Source organism: Takifugu flavidus, chromosome 2 (genome assembly GCF_003711565.1).
Source record: "Takifugu flavidus isolate HTHZ2018 chromosome 2, ASM371156v2, whole genome shotgun sequence".
NCBI lineage: Eukaryota > Metazoa > Chordata > Actinopteri > Tetraodontiformes > Tetraodontidae > Takifugu > Takifugu flavidus.
In genome coordinates, this window is record NC_079521.1 from 17,225,004 (window position 1) to 17,241,846 (window position 16,843).

General features: G+C 44.8%; 3 protein-coding genes and 2 non-coding genes across 7 annotated transcripts; all 5 read left to right on the forward strand.

Annotated features, from left to right (window-relative positions):
• The first annotated feature begins 106 nt into the window (after positions 1-106).
• kars1 (lysyl-tRNA synthetase 1) lies at positions 107-6,280 on the forward strand. 2 transcript variants are annotated; one of them, XM_057024916.1, is made up of 15 exons: positions 151-249; positions 753-910; positions 1,158-1,269; positions 1,491-1,653; positions 1,742-1,835; positions 2,658-2,844; positions 3,194-3,319; positions 3,401-3,520; positions 3,626-3,788; positions 4,006-4,179; positions 4,257-4,342; positions 4,431-4,516; positions 4,590-4,716; positions 4,797-4,940; positions 5,776-6,280. In XM_057024916.1, exons 2-15 carry the CDS (start codon positions 780-782, stop codon positions 5,848-5,850), a joined length of 1,788 nt encoding a protein of 595 aa, XP_056880896.1. In that variant the 5' UTR covers positions 151-249; positions 753-779; the 3' UTR covers positions 5,851-6,280. The 2 variants fall into 2 exon arrangements, with proteins under 2 accessions (XP_056880901.1, XP_056880896.1); XM_057024921.1 differs by lacking the exon at positions 753-910 and having other exon boundaries at positions 107-249.
• A 926-nt stretch (positions 6,281-7,206) lies between these two features.
• gcshb (glycine cleavage system protein H (aminomethyl carrier), b) lies at positions 7,207-9,596 on the forward strand. Its single transcript, XM_057025054.1, has 5 exons — positions 7,207-7,398; positions 8,353-8,432; positions 8,835-8,898; positions 8,985-9,116; positions 9,242-9,596. The coding sequence occupies exons 1-5, from the start codon at positions 7,215-7,217 to the stop codon at positions 9,337-9,339; spliced, it is 558 nt and encodes a 185-aa protein (XP_056881034.1). The 5' UTR covers positions 7,207-7,214; the 3' UTR covers positions 9,340-9,596.
• A 1,512-nt stretch (positions 9,597-11,108) lies between these two features.
• Positions 11,109-14,412, forward strand: rpl13 (ribosomal protein L13). 2 transcript variants are annotated; one of them, XM_057025046.1, is made up of 6 exons: positions 11,109-11,161; positions 11,608-11,725; positions 11,912-12,053; positions 13,400-13,573; positions 13,882-13,938; positions 14,209-14,412. In XM_057025046.1, exons 2-6 carry the CDS (start codon positions 11,622-11,624, stop codon positions 14,365-14,367), a joined length of 636 nt encoding a protein of 211 aa, XP_056881026.1. In that variant the 5' UTR covers positions 11,109-11,161; positions 11,608-11,621; the 3' UTR covers positions 14,368-14,412. The 2 variants fall into 2 exon arrangements, with proteins under 2 accessions (XP_056881026.1, XP_056881025.1); XM_057025045.1 differs by having other exon boundaries at positions 11,125-11,165.
• Positions 13,242-13,327, forward strand: LOC130521957 (small nucleolar RNA MBII-202). Its single transcript, XR_008949506.1, has one exon. It is a non-coding gene; the product is annotated as a small nucleolar RNA MBII-202 (small nucleolar RNA).
• LOC130521958 (small nucleolar RNA MBII-202) lies at positions 14,051-14,137 on the forward strand. The gene has a single exon (XR_008949507.1). It is a non-coding gene; the product is annotated as a small nucleolar RNA MBII-202 (small nucleolar RNA).
• Positions 14,413-16,843: the final 2,431 nt, after the last annotated feature.

Here is a 16,843-nt window from a genome sequence, read left to right on the forward strand (position 1 = left end):
AAATGAAACCATTCATTTTTAGCTCCTGACGTAATAACCATGTCCGGTTTAAATGGATTTCACTACACACCCCGGACCAGAGGGGGCAGTGTTGCGCCTCCAAGAGGATTCCAAGTATTTATTCAGCAACGAGCTCGGCAGCCAATAGGAGGCTACTAAGCTGTGCGCATGCGCCGCCGTCGGTCCTCTCAAGCACACCTCCAACATGGCTGATGTAACAGCGGCGGGCGAGGAAAAACTCAGTAAAAAGTAGGTTTCTTCTTTTATTCTGTCGTATTTTAACCAACTCTGTCTATGACTCAAAGATACCCCGCTCAATCTGTCTGTCGTTTGAGGGTTTTAGCTTCGGAAATCATGCGTACGACGCTGTCACCTGCCAAGGAGCCCTGTTACTTATCAACGTGCTACGCTCCTTGGGTTTGCTTTCAGTTCTGTTTATGGAACAGTTTTTGTTTTAGTTCCCATTGAGTATCAAAGCAGTCCGGATAGAGTATGAAAAATATGTTCAATACACTAATTAAGGTTTGCCTGCTATGCATTTCCCTGTTCCAGGTGTTTTATTGTTTGATTTTTTGCTGTCATTGTCGTTTTCGCCGCATCTTTGCAACCTAGTTTGTAGTGGACACCAAAAAAACACTGCTTAACTTCAGTCTGCATAATATAGAAATGTTTTCCCTGTTTGGCCGGTAGACGGTCTTTGCTGTATATACTGTGCCGTCCTCACATTACGCATATGTCTATTATTTCCTCAGGTGAGTTGGGGGCTTTGTTATCTCACCATGCTGAGTCTGGTCAGGGCCGCCAGCCAGCAGCTTGGCCGAGCCTTTGGTGTGAGGGCACAGTGGTTAAAACCACTTCCCTGCACAGGCGCTGTGCACAGTTGTGGGAATCATTGGAGAGGTGACAAAAGGTTGGTGGCTTTTTCATTCCACTGAGAAAGACAACCAACCTTTTGTCATCAAAGTGGATATAGTTTCCCCTTCCACCTGTGGCATGATCGGTGTTTTGAAGAACCTTGTTGGTCCACTTCATATACAACCGAACCGCATGCACTTGTGGCCATTGCATCTTGTGTTCAGTCCAGCAGTTCTTCATTTTCCCATCAAAATTCGACATTGATCTTCTTCATCGTCTTCAATATTTTGTGTGTTTATCAGTGAGCTGAAGAGAAGACTCAAAGCTGAGAAGAAGGCTGCAGAAAAAGAAGCCAAAACCAAAGAGCAGCCTGAACAGGAGGCCTGCAAGGATGAAGAGACACTTGACCCGAACGTGAGATTAATTTTTCACTGTCTGATACCTTGTCGACTCAGTTGATCTTTAAATATTACCTTGCTAGGTTTGTCTTCCTTACTCACAGAAAATGCATTCAGTAAAAAGAAATCTTAAAGGCACGTTTTCCAGGCTAAAATAGCAGTGGTGTGTTTTTGAAGACGACACCTTTGCTCTCATCAAATAGTGCATTGATTTTATTTTTTTATTTTTTTTAACAGCAATACTTCAAGATTCGCTCTCAGGCCATCGAAGAGCTGAAGGGTGCAGGGGAGGACCCGTATCCGCACAAGTTTCATGTCGATGTATCTCTCACAGAGTTCATTGAGAAATACAAAAACCTACAACCAGGGGACCAGCTGACTGATGCTGTCAAAGTAGCAGGTACGAGAATAATGTAGCATCTTAAAAGTCTTTCATGGTTTTTCTGTAATCTGGCCGATTCATCGTTTGTCTAAATGTGTAATTCCAGGTCGAGTTCACGCCAAGAGGGTTTCTGGGGCCAAGCTGCTTTTCTATGACCTCCGGGGTGAAGGAGTCAAGCTACAAGTTATGGCAAACTCAAAGTACAGAACCACAACTGCCTAAAATTCCTCTGTCATTATGCGATGTGGTTTACTGGATCTGAAATCTTAAAAACTTTTCTTGTCGCTGTGCATATTGGACATTGAAACGTTGTTGAGGTGCATGAAAATAGGACAATTCTTAAATTATTTCAGCTCTTGTTTAGCTTTTTGCCATCTGTTTGTGAAGGATCACATTTCTGTGCACAATCACTTTGTAGGAAGGTTTTATTGAACCTTGAGACTTGAAACATTAATGTAGCAATAACATCAGGCCACCAGTGGGTGGCAGTATACACAATGCTCTGCTGCCCATAAGTCATGTGTGAGCTGCACCTTCATTGCAATTAATGATTTATTTATTGTTTGGTTTGGTTTTTATTGACAAAAAGCCAACGGTGGCACGGGAACATATTTTGCTTTTAATTAAGTTTGACCTTATTGTCCTTTTAGAGTTGTTGCTTTCACAGTTGCAAATAATTCTAAATAATAATTTACTTATTGTCCCTGTGGTGCGTTCTGAGACTCATAACGTGACTCGACAATGTTGCTGATTAGCTCAAAGCCTGAAGACCAGAAATGGAAAGCGGATTAGTTACAGTGCAACTTTTGTGCTAGTTGGCTGCAAGCTTCAGTGCTTCAGTGTTGTCTGACAGGGCGGGCGTGATGGGAGTTTGCTTTATTTGCCTTTGTGTTGTGTGCATAATACTTTGCATGTGTTTGACAGCATATGATAAAGAAAACTGACCCTTTTCTCTGTTATATAGCTGGTTCTCATGTTGATTACACATCAATAATCTGAAGGTATTCCTTCGTGTCTGTCAGGAACTACAAGTCAGAAGAGGAGTTTGTGGCCATCAACAACAAGTTGCGTCGTGGTGACATCATCGGTGTCTGCGGGAATCCTGGGAAAACCAAGAAAGGGGAACTGAGTATCATCCCCAAAGAAATGATTCTACTGTCACCATGTTTGCACATGTTGCCCCACCTCCACTTTGGCCTCAAAGACAAGGTTCCAGTTTTCCTTCCCTTCCGTCTCAATTAAGAACATGTGAAGCTTCAGTGTCTGAAACAGAGCAACGTATCTTCTCATTTCTGATTAATTTCTGTTAACCACTGCAAATGGGGCTCGACCAAATATGCACGTGCTTGTGTTCAGCTAGATGGAATTTAATCTAGAACCCCCCCACCCCAGAAAAAGGCCGCACTAGTGCTCCACTGTTTCTTACTGCGGCGAGCAGCGATTGCCATGACGACCAGAGCTTTGTGTCCATCAAACTGATGCAGCGCCACAAACATGAAAACCTGGGAGTTTTTCTCTTTATTATTGCGAACTAACCTTAGTTTGTGTCATCTTACAGGAAACCCGATACCGCCAACGTTACTTAGACCTGATCCTCAACGACAGCGTGAGACAGAAATTTATAACTCGTTCCAAAATCATCACATACTTACGCAGCTTCTTAGACCAGATGGGATTTCTTGAGGTAATGTGGTGCAATTTAATCCCGCAGGTTTGCTGCCATTGTAATAGAAACTGAGTTTACGCTGCTTAATTGTCGCTTCAGATTGAGACTCCAATGATGAACATTGTTCCTGGAGGAGCTGTGGCCCGTCCATTTGTGACTTATCACAATGATCTGGATATGAACCTGTACATGAGGATAGCGCCTGAGCTCTACCACAAGGTATTCACACGTCGGTTTGATGCTGCACAGGAAGAGGAAATATGTGGTGGTGGTTTGTCACTGTGTTTGGATAGAAAAACTCTGAATTGAATCCATTAATTGCAGATGCTTGTGGTGGGTGGAATCGACAGAGTGTATGAAATCGGTCGCCAGTTCAGGAACGAGGGCATCGACATGACTCATAACCCCGAGTTCACAACTTGTGAATTTTACATGGCATATGCAGATTACCACGATTTGATGGAGATCACAGAGAAGCTGCTCTCAGGTAAGATGGCAGCGTTCCTAAAATGAATTATCAAACGCATGACAAAACTAGAAAACCACTTGGTCTCTCAGTAATGTTTTCAGCTTGTGAGCAAATGAGCCCCAGAGGAAAGAACCCATGATTGAAATGGTGGAGCTGGTTTCTGTTTGGTCACTTTACTGGATGAATATACCAGAGAAGCCTCCAAATCTCGGACTCTTTTTGTGTTTTGCTGCAGGAATGGTGAAGCACATCACTGGAGGATACAAGATCACTTATCACCCTGATGGTCCAGAGGGACAAGCCTGGGAAGTTGACTTCACGCCCCCTTTCAGAAGATTGAGCATGACTCATGACCTTGAGAAGATAATGGGAGTCAAATTCCCCCCGACTGACAGTTACAACAGCGCTGGTAAGAATGAGTTAAAGGCTAGATGTTTCTCTCCTGTGCTATGCTTTCACAGTTTTGTGCTCATTGCATTTTTCCAGAGACACGCAAGTTCTTTGACAACCTGTGTGCTGAGAAAGGAGTCGAATGTCCCCCACCCAGAACCACCGCTCGCCTCTTGGACAAGGTGCATGAATGTCACCATCGCGTGTGCAATATTGAACCTTTTTCTATGTAAATTATGTATTACTTCATGGCCTAATGTTACCCCACAGCTGGTTGGAGAGTTCATGGAGGAAACGTGTATCAGCCCCACATTCATATGCGACCACCCTCAAATTATGAGTCCTCTGGCCAAATGGTGAGAGCTGGCTCACGTCAAGGCTTCCACACAGCGACGGTTGACCTCATACGAGCTCTTTTTTTAATTCCAGGCACAGATCAGAGAAAGGCCTGACTGAGCGTTTCGAGCTCTTTGTCATGAAGAAGGAAATCTGCAATTCTTACACCGAGTTGAACGATTCAGTTAGACAGAGAGAGCTTTTCGAGCAGCAAGCTAAGGTGCGAATGAAACAAATATTTCTTTTTGATTGCCTGAAAGCTTCACAGTGTGTCAATGATTTGTGTTGAACCCTCTTCAGGCCAAAGCTGAGGGTGACGACGAAGCCATGTTCATCGATGAGACGTTCTGCACAGCGCTGGAGTACGGACTGCCTCCGACAGCAGGCTGGGGCATGGGCATCGACCGCCTGTGCATGTTCCTCACCGACTCCAACAACATCAAGGTAAAAGTCCCAAGTGACACGGGGCCGTATTCTGACAGGCATCAGTCGGTTGAAAACCATAAAGTAATTAAAGGCTGGTTAATAACATCCAAAATCATCTCTTTTACTGTCTCATTTCCACCAAATGTTGATCAAAGGTGGCTCTTTGCCATAAAGGACTCCCACCACCCTGTTTACGTGGGATTTCCTTCCAAGGAAAGACAGCAGAGCTCCCTGTGCACGGGCTGACATCTTTAATGAGCAGATGTTTAGTAACAGTAAAGCAGAGGTGACGTTCAGAGGCACATTAAGAGCACAGTAAACTGGCACCACCGCCACATTCCTCCCACAAACCGCAACAAAAGCTTTCCAACCAATCAGAGGGCAGGAGACGGGCATTCTGCGCCAGTTACGTGCTCGTGCACGGCAGTCGTTAAACTAGCTCCGCAGGCTAAGGCGTGGCAGACGCCCGTCCTCAAAGGAGACGCTCCGGCGGGTCCATGTGGAGGAAGGGGGAGCACGGTCACAGCTGGACCAGCTGAGGGCTGTTTGCTCAGATGTTCTGTTCTGTTGTGAGAACGTTTCAGCCGTCGATGGTGACGTCACTTCGCCGACACGGCCTTGAAAGCACAAAGCAGTTGTTTTGTTTGACTTGCAGGAAGTGTGAGAAGCTGCTTGTTAGTGTGGACGTTTAGACCTTACGCTGGCATACCACACTAACGGGATTACAGAGGCGCTACATCAAGAGACGGCGCTCTTGAGCCAAGCCGTTCCCTCCCCTGTTCATGTAGATCTCCTTTGCCTGGCTGTGGCAGGGGGAATAAACCTTCTCTCCTTTGTAAATGTTCTTTCCCAGGAGGTGCTGCTGTTCCCGGCGATGAAGCCTGATGACAACAAGGCGTCGGCGCCCCCAGAGGGCACCTCCGTCTGAAGCCGCCTTCTCATCAGACCTGTGCAGGAGTCAAGTCTCTTCTGGTCAGCGGGGAAGGCCACCGGCCTTTGTGTTTTCCCAGTCCATATCTTCCCATCAATGCTTTTTGTGTTGCGCCCTCCATCTCAGACACACAAATCTTTGTAATCGTTTTCATCCAGATTAATCGAGCGTTCGGCTGATGTAAACCTGCATATGCTGTAAAGTACTTCAAACGGTGCTTGATCCTGCTACGTGACACCAAAAGAACGCAGTACGTAAGGTTATTGTTCAAGCATTTTTAACGTTTTAAGGGTTTTCAGTATATAAATGTATTTTTGCCAACCTGGCTGTTGTGTTGTCTGATCTGTTTTTAATACGCTCTCATCATATTCTACACTCACCATGTAAAAGAAATAGATATGACTGAATAAAATCACATTGACATTGACATTGTGCCGTCGTCTGTTTGCTTCACTAGTTTTATGCTAAAGTTAAACAACCTCATCTCAGCATTTGGAGTTGTATAATCAGACCTTCAAGGCGTGCAGTCAATCGTCCAGCACGTGCCCAAAAAAATGCAAGTGAGTGGCCACTAAATTAGAATAGAAGTTGTCCCTTAACAATTAGTGAAATTGAGGGCAGTAGACTAGTCCCATGATTCTGGACTCGTGCTGCACTTGATCGTGGCAGGAGGTGAACTGGTGTCACGGATTAAAGTGCCTTGACCAGCTTGATCTCACAAGCGTTACTGACTGCAAGGCTTAGCGAGAACACCAAAACACCTCTGACTTGAGCTTCAGGTGGGTCCAACAAGGCGGAAATGCCCAACAAAGTGCTTCAGAATCTTCTGTGAGCTCTTTTTGTCTGGGAGATTAGATGTCGACCTTGGTGGCGCTTCTCTGGAACACCGCCACCATCTCCTCTCCTCATACAGCACGTTTGATACAACAATGTGTCCACCTGTTTTTTGTTGTCTGGCTGAGCAACCTCCAGTTTCAGAGGCTGGATTGAGCTCACCGATGGATGATGGTGGCTGAAGATCACCCATCACAGCAATCGTCACACTTTGATTTGTCTGCTTAACTATCCAGAAACGGTGCTTTTGGGATAACTGTTCCTGTAATCTGCTGTCAGAACGGAAGTGTTCGCCACATGTAAGATTCCTAAAAGAAAAATTCTTGCGGTTGCATAAAAATACAAAATAATGTGACATTCTTTGGTTTTTAAACATTAACCTTTGGACGCTGCGTGTTTAATAAGACGCGTTATGCGTTTAAATTCCAGAGTGGCTCATTAATGTAAAAAACAAAACAAAAAAAAAGAAGTGCCAACGCACCTTGACGCGCTTCAACCCCCCCCCCTTACGCGCACACGCCGGGGCGATGCGCGCTCCCGCGGCCAGACGCGGAATGAAGATGGCGATGAGAGCGGCGCTGCGGTGCCTCTCTGCAAACTTTTCCCCAGGGCTGCTTCACTCCTCCGCGGCCACGACGCTCGCAGCGAGCCGCCCACTGTGGAGAGCCGGCTCCGTGCAGACAGTGCGCGCCTCCTCCGCCTTGTCCTCCGGTAAGAGCCGCTAATATCGATAATGGGGACGGAGATGCACTACATCTGCCACATGCGCCGCTGTGCGCAATGGGCGAAAAACTCGCAGTTCTGTTGAGATTGCAGCTTTAAGATCGGTCGCAACTTTGGAAAGATGCTAAACTTTAGCATCACCTCAAAAAAATAGGCTAAAATTGAGGCACTTTTCCTAAAAGTGGTGATTGTGAGAGCTGCCCCTCGAACTCGCAGTATTATTAGTCATTACTGACAGGTCGAGCGTGTTTACGCACTTGTCTTTTCATGTTTTAAGATCTGCCATCATGGACTCGTCCTCGCTGGCGTCAGTTTAATGGCCACTCAGTCTTTATCCTGAGTAAAACCTGAGCTTAAACTTGTCCCCTCAATGTTTTTAAATTGTTGAAGTATTGCATGATGACAAGGCCTATCTGGGGTGTAAATGTGATTACAAAAGTCCACGGATAATCCCATTTACACCACCTATTTCACAAAAGATTAGGACGACTGGGAGTTTCCAGGTGTTTTGATGGTCAAATATAAGAAGCTCATCTTCAGATGAGTCTGTTCGGGAGAGGTTAAGAATACCCGGGCTTTTACTCTCACCCACCTATAAACCTTAAGCAGTTTATAGATTTGGGCCTATATTCTGCATTAACTGCTGCAAACACTGGGTAATGAAGAGCCCTGCTGCTGCTTCACTGTCAGCATTTTTTTATGTGACATCCAAATTTGACGATCCTGGTCTGGAGACAGTCTGATCTTTGCCACCCTTTGACCCTGCACATTTGATCCAGCTTTTATTTCAAAGTACCAACTGCTGCGTCAGAAATAAACCGCCGTTAATAAACTGTGGATATGCCTGTTGATTATAGGGGTGGGGCTTTACTTTCCAAACAGGACTTATTGTGTCATCAACGCTCTGCTTTGTAACAGCATGTTTCATTATTATCGCTGCAGCCCTGAAGTTCACAGATAAGCATGAGTGGGTGCGAGTGGAAGGTGGAATTGGCACAGTGGGGATCAGCAATTACGCTCAGGTAGGTTCTTGTATTTATGACCCACCTGGTTCAGGGATTAACAAAAGGCAATTGAACTACAGTGATATCTCGCTGCGCTGCCCTTTGTCCTCACCGTTTTCCGATTAATGCAGGAAGCAATTGATTATCGGAAAAGTGCAGGGCTGTGCAAAAAAAAGAAGACGAGCGTTATCATCGCAAGGATGGGGCGACTCTATGGATTCAAACTGTCCTGTGATGGTGGCCAAGTTTTCAACAGTCACGAGGCAAATCCAGTTTTAGGTTCCAGGCATCGGATTTTCATTCTGGCGACTGAAATGTGACCAACTCTGGGGCAGCCTTGTAAAATAGTATAGAAGCTTTTTAAAATTTTGTATATTTTAACAGCACAAACTAACAATGAATATTCTCCTCCCCTTTCAGGAAGCCTTAGGTGATGTGGTTTACTGTGGACTCCCTGAAGTTGGCCAAAGACTTGAACAAATGGGTACATTCGACAGTCGCACAAACAAATTAATTGATCAATTAATCGAGTGGACAAGGATCTATCATTCGTGTGCATTTGTGTTCTAGAGGATTTTGGTGCCTTGGAAAGTGTAAAAGCTGCCAGTGAGTTATACTCGCCCCTCACTGGGGAGGTGACAGAGATCAACTCCGAGCTGGCGGCCAATCCCGGGCTTGTGAACAAAGCCTGCTACGCGGAGGGTAAATGTCATTGGCCGTGGTCATTTTTTAGGGAATTCCACGGATGCATTTTGCTGCAAATGAGGAGGTTACGTTGCCGGATGAGGAGTGTGTTGTTGAAAGGGGCTTTTCCTTTTTCTTCCCAGGTTGGTTGCTCAAGATGACGATTGAAAAGCCTGAAGAACTGGAGAGCCTCATGGATGAACCTGCGTATGAGAAGTTCGTCAAGTCACTTGAAGAATAAAATGGTTTATACAGTAATTCCAATCAAAGACAGACAGACAGACAGATTCACTAACACCCTGTGTAAGACCTCTCTTTGTATTTATGATGGTGCTGAAATATTGTTAAATTTAAATCCTCGGTAACTAATTCCGCTCGACCCCGTAAGGACTTTTGATCCCTCTCGCTCGCTTCATCTTTATCTGATACTTTTCTTCAGTTTTTAAAAACGTATTTTGCTCTGACAGAATTTCAATAAAAGCAAACGGCGTGATGAAATGTGTGTGTCAGTGTCAACACATCGAAAAGCTTGCGCGGCGTGATGGGCCGAGCACATGTTCATGGTCTTCTGCTGGGTCATGTTGCCTGAATGTACACCTTCACCTTTGCCCTCAGGTGAAGATAATAGAGATTGCAGAACCTAGTTGATCAATGATTAATGAAACTGGTTTCAGACACACTGATGTGAAAAGCTCTGCTAGTCAATGAATTCCAAATAATCCCTGTGATAGAGAGGTAGAGAGCATGAAACAATAACTTATTTGGTGTAGTAATAATCTGCTGAAACTGAGGGGGATATGTAATCAAAAGAACTATCGGGCAAGACGTGTCAACAGTGATTATTAAAAACGTGGCTCATATTTCATGTCATCCCGAAAGCCAAAATGTCACTGTTTATTTCCAAATGGTCCTTTATAAGTAGAAAATCTAAAAATAAATCCTTCCTCATGATAGTGCACTGTATGTTCAAGAAATGGGAACAAGTTTACAACAATCTCTTATATGGTATTACACATTTGCTAAGTAAATATTTTTCTTTTATTTGATCTAAAATACATTTCTGCATGAAAGTCCTAATTGTTTTCTGCCAAGAAATCACAATAAATCTTGATTTGTCTTACAAGGATGAGCACATTGCTGTTAACCAATAGGATTTATTGTTTTGTTATTTTAAAGTGGATAGTTTATCGTTTTTACATAATTGAATTATACACGTACATAGATAGGTCTATAAATTTAGGTAATACAGTGAAGTGATAAAAATACACCAAAGCCCTACTTTTACTATTACTACTAACAATAATATAGTGATTCAATCTTTATTTATATGGCAATTTTCATACGCTGGGTAGCACAAAGTGCCTCACAAAGGATGAAAACAACAAGAGAAACAGGAAACACACACACACATGCATACACACACTCAAACACACGCACACACACATACAAACAAGCTGAGACATGGCCGGGCACCGAGACCTGAGGCGAGGGACCAGGCCGGGCGAGGCCACAAAACTAAAAAACTGAGGGAGTAAAACAGTAAAAATATCAAGTAAAATAAGGATAGGACCTAAAGAAGCATAAGAGCTTAAAAGAAATCAAAAAAATCAATTAAAGTAAAGTAGTAACAAATCTGGGCTAGGTAGACATCTAGTGGTCATTCTATGCATTATTTAAACTTTAAAACGCGTCAAATGTAGTTGTGCAGCAACAATATGTATAGAATTTATACATTTTTACTCAATAAAAAAAAAAAAGATTTTTAAGTAAGAAGAAAATATTTGCACTTCCGGTTCTCTTTACAGCCGAACCTGTGATGCACGTATATCTATGGCTTGCATTTGCTAATACTAAATACCGCAGCTAACTTTTTAAGTATATATTTCATTTTATTCGTGTAGTGATACATTAATGAGAATTTATTTTAGTTTTTAAAATTTACCTGTTATTTTTAATGGGATAGTTGCCGTTCAAAAAGTCTCTTCGGTGATTGGCTCGTTCACACATATCCCACAATCCACTGCGCTCAACTTCCTTTTTCCTTTCGGCCATTTTCCTCCCTCGTAGGTATCAGAATATTCTCTCTACATATTTGCGTTGTATCTACAGTAATCCTGTCTATTTTACTCATATTTGTGTGTTTCACACAAAAACACAGACACTGTGACTTGTCACCTTTGTAATAAGGTGAATATTGTTGTAGACATGCATCCGCTTTGTTATTAAATATCATCTGAAGCTAGTGATACACGGCTGTTTCTGTTAGCATTGCAGTAACAGGCCGACTTGTGCACCTTATTTTACTGTCAAACCCCCCCAAAATAAAATTCAAATATGTTGACCCGAAGTCGCTAAGAGTATTACGCCAGGAATGTGACTTTTGGTGGATTTCCAAAGAGTAGTTGTCTGGTTTACCCATAGTTAAGCATGTTAGGCGGATCTCCGAATGACATGATGGTGTGCCGGCGAAAGAGCGTGATTGGACCCATGTGGCTTTGCTGTTTTGCAGGGAAGTAAGCAGCCATGGCCCCTAGCCGGAATGGAATGATTCTGAACCCACACTTTCACAAAGACTGGCAGAAAAGAGTGCGCACCTGGTTCAACCAGCCAGCTAGGAAGATCCGCAGGTGAGAACGACATGCTAACACAGGGGAGAAGAGTGCACTTCTTTATACTTCAATGTTGTCAACCTGCTACGCTGCCGTTGGACTGTTGTTCCATGTTAACATATTTTTATATACATTTGAGTATGATCAATGTAGTCAGATCTCTTTGACTGAAATGCATATTTAGTAAGGCATCTCTTCACGCAGGCGAAAGGCTCGTCTGGCCAAAGCCCGCCTTGTTGCTCCTCGTCCAGTTGCTGGACCCTTGAGGCCACAGGTCAGGTGTCCCACCGTCAGGTACCACACGAAGGTCCGTGCCGGACGTGGCTTCACATTGGAAGAACTGAAGGTAATGCTTTGTCATTCAGCACATTTACACTTTAAAAAACAAAAACTGAATTGTTTCCTTAATGTGATCTATAAAAACCATAATTGCAATAAGTTAGTCCGATTATTATCAGAGTGCTTGTCCAACTGAAGGCCTTCTGATGCTTGTGTTTAGCCTGTAATGAACCTGTTCTTACATAGGTTGGATTTGTCATGTAGGCTTCTGCGGACTGTCGCCTGGTTTGCTGTGCAACTTTAAACTTGAACAGTAGATGGCGCTGCCTTTTTTTGCTGCCGTCTGCTTCTTTGTTTAGACCCCAACAAGCGAAGAGGGGCAACATTCATTAGTTTACAGCCGATTGCGTTCCGTTTAATCATAAAGTGTTTGGTTAGCTAAAAGTGCCCAAACTGCTCGTAGAAAACAGAAAAAAACAAAAGCAGTGAGCAAAAAAAGGTTCTATATAAAGCTATATAAACCAGCATCTTTGCTTAGTTTAAAGTGATATCGTATAAGATCACCCTGGCCAAAACACAAGTCGAGACACAATACGGAGTAAAGTTGGAATCACAACTAGCAGAATTTGTCGTTTGGCGACCCAATCACAGCTCCCCTGGTCTTCATATGTCTGTGATCCACATGTCGGCTACACAGAAGTGTCACGAGGCCTTAAGATGGAACAAAAACATATAAAAATGTACAGGAGGCAGCAATATTGGAAGTGTCTCTTCTGCAAAAAAAAAAAAAAAAAACGACGACCAACGCTGTCTCATCCCTCTTCCTGTTTGAAATGCCGATCTCCCGTCTGACTCCAGCTGTTTGTTGCATGATGTAACAGACTGAAAGGGGGATGTCGGAGCCTGATGAAGACGCGTATCATCACAGAATGTTCCTGAGGACATCACCTCGACAGTTATTCCAGTTTCTCCATTGCGTGTAAAATAGGACAAGTACTGAACGTTTAAGAGACGCACAAGTAAACGTGCTGATTATTGACGCCAACTTTTTTGGACTATTTTTGACAACCGACCTAGAGAACGGGCCAAAATCAAGCTGCCAAGGAAGCAGAATAACAAAAGCATCACCTTGGTGTGGGGTGAAAGCTAATTTAACGTCTCGCATCATCGAATGTGCAGCCCCTCAGAATAGAGGGTTGATGGAGGTAGTCGTCAATATAGGGAACAAAACAAGGGTTTTAATGCAGCAGTCAAGTGATGACAAATCTCCGGAATCTCTGTATTTACTTGATGAATACTTGAACCCATTAATCTGATACTGACTGCATATTTCCTGTCATCCATCCTGGTGTTCAGCAGACTCACACGGCACCCTAATGTTTAACTCTTTGTCCTCTCTTCTCGACTGTGCAGGCAGCAGGCATCCACAAGAAGACAGCCCGCACTATTGGCATCGCCGTCGACGCTCGACGCCGTAACAGGTCCACAGAATCCCTGCAGGCCAACGTGCAGCGCCTGAAGGAGTACCGCTCTAAACTGATCCTGTTCCCCAGGAAGGCCTCAGCTCCCAAGAAGGGAGACAGCACTGTAAGCTTTGGTCCTTTCCAGATTCTGTTTCTTGGTCATGATAGAAATGTTTGCAAATGTTGCCGATGCACAACGTACCATTGGAAAAAATCAGAACCAGTAGAATCCAGTATTTATCATTGAATGAGATCATATAGGCCCATTTTGAGTGTTAGTCTCAGTTATTCTGTTTGCACGTCTAATTGAGCTGCTCTGTGTGGAATCTTCTTGCTAGTGTTTTTTTTTGTCAACTCTGAATCATGATCAGTATTCCTGAATGTTTGAGTTAAATGTTTACACACTATTGACGCCGCCGTGTCTGTTTCCAGGAGGAGGAACTCAAGATGGCCACTCAGCTCACTGGTCCAGTCATGCCCATCAAAACTGTAAGGTTTCATCTCAAGCTTCAACTGCTACCTTCCTTATTTGTGTATTTGTCAGATTGGCCACATTTGATCCATATGTGTAGATCCACTGAACCAAATCGCAGCAGTCAGATGATGACAAATCTCCGGAATCTCTGTATTTTCTTTTGATGACACTGTTGAACCCTTTTTGCTGATGACTGCTTTTATGGGGTTTAGTCAGGATTAAACAGGCTGCTGTTTGTGATACTGTTTGTGATGAGCACCCTTTTGGTTTTGTTTTACCCACAGGTGCATAAGAGGGAGAAGGCCCGGGTCATCTCTGAGGATGAGAAGAACTTCAAGGCCTTCGCCAGCCTGCGCATGGCCCGCGCCAACGCTCGTCTCTTCGGCATTCGTGCCAAGAGAGCCAAGGAAGCTGCCGAGCAAGACGTTGAGAAGAAGAAGTGAGAACGGTCACTATGGAACTTTACATAATAAAGTGTTTAAAGAGAACTGCGAGAATGTCGTCAATCTGGTCCCGTTTAGATGTTTTGGTCTTTCAACGATGCACCTCTACAGGTATCACCGTAAGTTAACACAGCCAAAGAGGCTTTAGATGCTCTGAGCTGTTAGCTTAATGTCACCGCTGTTAGATCTGATCCAGAAAACACAGAGGAGGATTTTAAATAAACCCCCACGTCGGAGGCTGAGCCATCGTAGGTGAGCCTCTGGCTGTGATGCAGCAATAGGAGCTGGTAAATACAGAGAATATTCTGGGGCAACAATCGGCTGAGTCACATCAGCGGTAACATCCTGGTCAACATCTGGATCTTGATGCTTCATCTGTGCCAGGAAGCAGTTTGCTGCTCACTAATTCATTTAATCACAGGAATTCGTACTAGTCCTCTCATACTCTCAACTCCCTTATCGCTGCCTCATCCACAGTTGTTCTTGTGGTTTGGTTTGGACCGGACCGTATGTGTTGACGCAGGAGTGCTGCTGTGGATCTTTGGATTAGAACGACACCAGTGATGTGTCGGACCCCGGTCTGTTAAGTCGCTGGCTGTCTCGTGTAATACCTCGCCCCAACACCAGGTGGCGCCACTAACCATGCATATCAGTCGGGAGTTGCAGACTGACGTTATGTTGGTTGATGAGCAATTAACCAAGCACCAGTCGATCAGACACGCAGGAAGTCTATTGTTGATGACGATCAGAAGCCTGAGAGATGAGTGTGCGTCAGGGTTTCGTCTCGGTTTCATCACAAATCTATTCCCTCGCAGCCCGATTGCAGGTGAAAGACGTGAACTCTGCGGCATGCTAATGCTCAGGTTAGAGGAGGCGCTCTGCCATTATGCAGGAGTAAAAGGAGGGTCAGGAGAGGCGGACAGGGAGCAAAAGACCTTCAGTGGGACATGTAATTTTCATCCAGAGTGCTTTGCACTGGCAGGCTTCAGCTGAAATGCGCTGTTAAATGTGAAACATCACTATGACAACAGAGACTCGGAGCAACTTTAAAGTCTGCGCTGAATTTCAATCAAGAGGCCAGAAACAACATATCAAGATAAACGGAGTAAACGTCCTTGGCTGTCCTTTAGCGTCCTCTGGTCCAACTCTGCCTTATGCAGATAAATAATTCAGGTAATGGGAGGGGGGCTGCCAGTCAGACTGATTGATAAGGTTGAAATGGGAACTCAGAGGGACAGTTTAGAACACGTTCCTGCAAATCAATTTACTCCAGTGTAACAGGGGACCGAGTATCTTCATCTTCATCTTTTTCGAAGGGAAAAAAACCTAATGAAAGCAGCAACCAAATGAGGATTTTATGGCAGTTTTGCTTCCACGTTTTGTTGCCGTGGAGTGTTGGTGCATCCGTGATCAGCACAACAGCAATCAGTTCACCAATCAATAGCAGAGATGTGATCAGCAGAAATTAGGAGGGTGGGGGGGGGCATGGGGGCTGGTCCGTAACTGAGGGGATTATCGTCCATTACTCCAGCAACCGATGGGCCTTAAAGTCGATTTTAGAGCAAATACAAACAGGCTATTTTACTGTTCATGCACGAAGATTATGGTATCACCATCATCATCATCATCATTGGTGTGTGAAGAGTCTGGGTCCATTTGCTTGCTCGGGGGCCTTTTTTGGTGTGCGGTTCCTCCCACAGCCCAAACACACACTGGGCCCAGTGAAACGCTCCAGCCCACTGCACATGGTTCATGGAGTCCGGTCGCGGTGTTAGATGTGTTTTATCTCCTGGCGATTTAGGCTCCAGCACCAAGAGCACCCACTCCCACCCACAGGGAGAGAGAGGGGGGAGAGAGAGAGAGAGAGAGAGAGTATATATGTGTTTTAATTCATATTCCCGTGTCCTCCTCGGCGTGCACAGTGTGAAGCGATGCTGAACAACTGCTCACCTTTGTTCACGCACAAACCCCAACATGCGCCTCTGGCATTCTGATTAGCCGCGGTCCACACGTGCACGCCGCCATCGTGCGATGTCTCAGATTTACTCTGACCTTTGGGCACCAGCACCAGTGGAGATAACGTTTCTCTCTGCTGATTCGAAGCCTCCCCGTTGAAACAGAAGCCCGCCGATTGATAAACCACTATCGCGGATCACAGTACCAGTAAGAAAGACGGGATCGATGGCGCGTTTGTCAATTACTTCTGGTGGAATCTGGTTTACCACCTATTTTGGGTCACATGTGCGCGGCCCCTGAGGTCAGTGCTGCCAAGGTGAGTGCGACTGGGGAGACGCAACCCTGAAGAGATGTTCCCCGTGAGGTGCCGTCCTGTGAGGTGCCGACCCGGAACAGCGGCAGCGGCAGATGGCAGCGGCGAGGGGCGCAGGTGCGCGCCTCAGAGCGGACTCTGAATAACCACGGAGGAACAGGACGGGGGGTTGGACGCCGGAAGTCAGAGCTGACTCGAGGTCGCGGC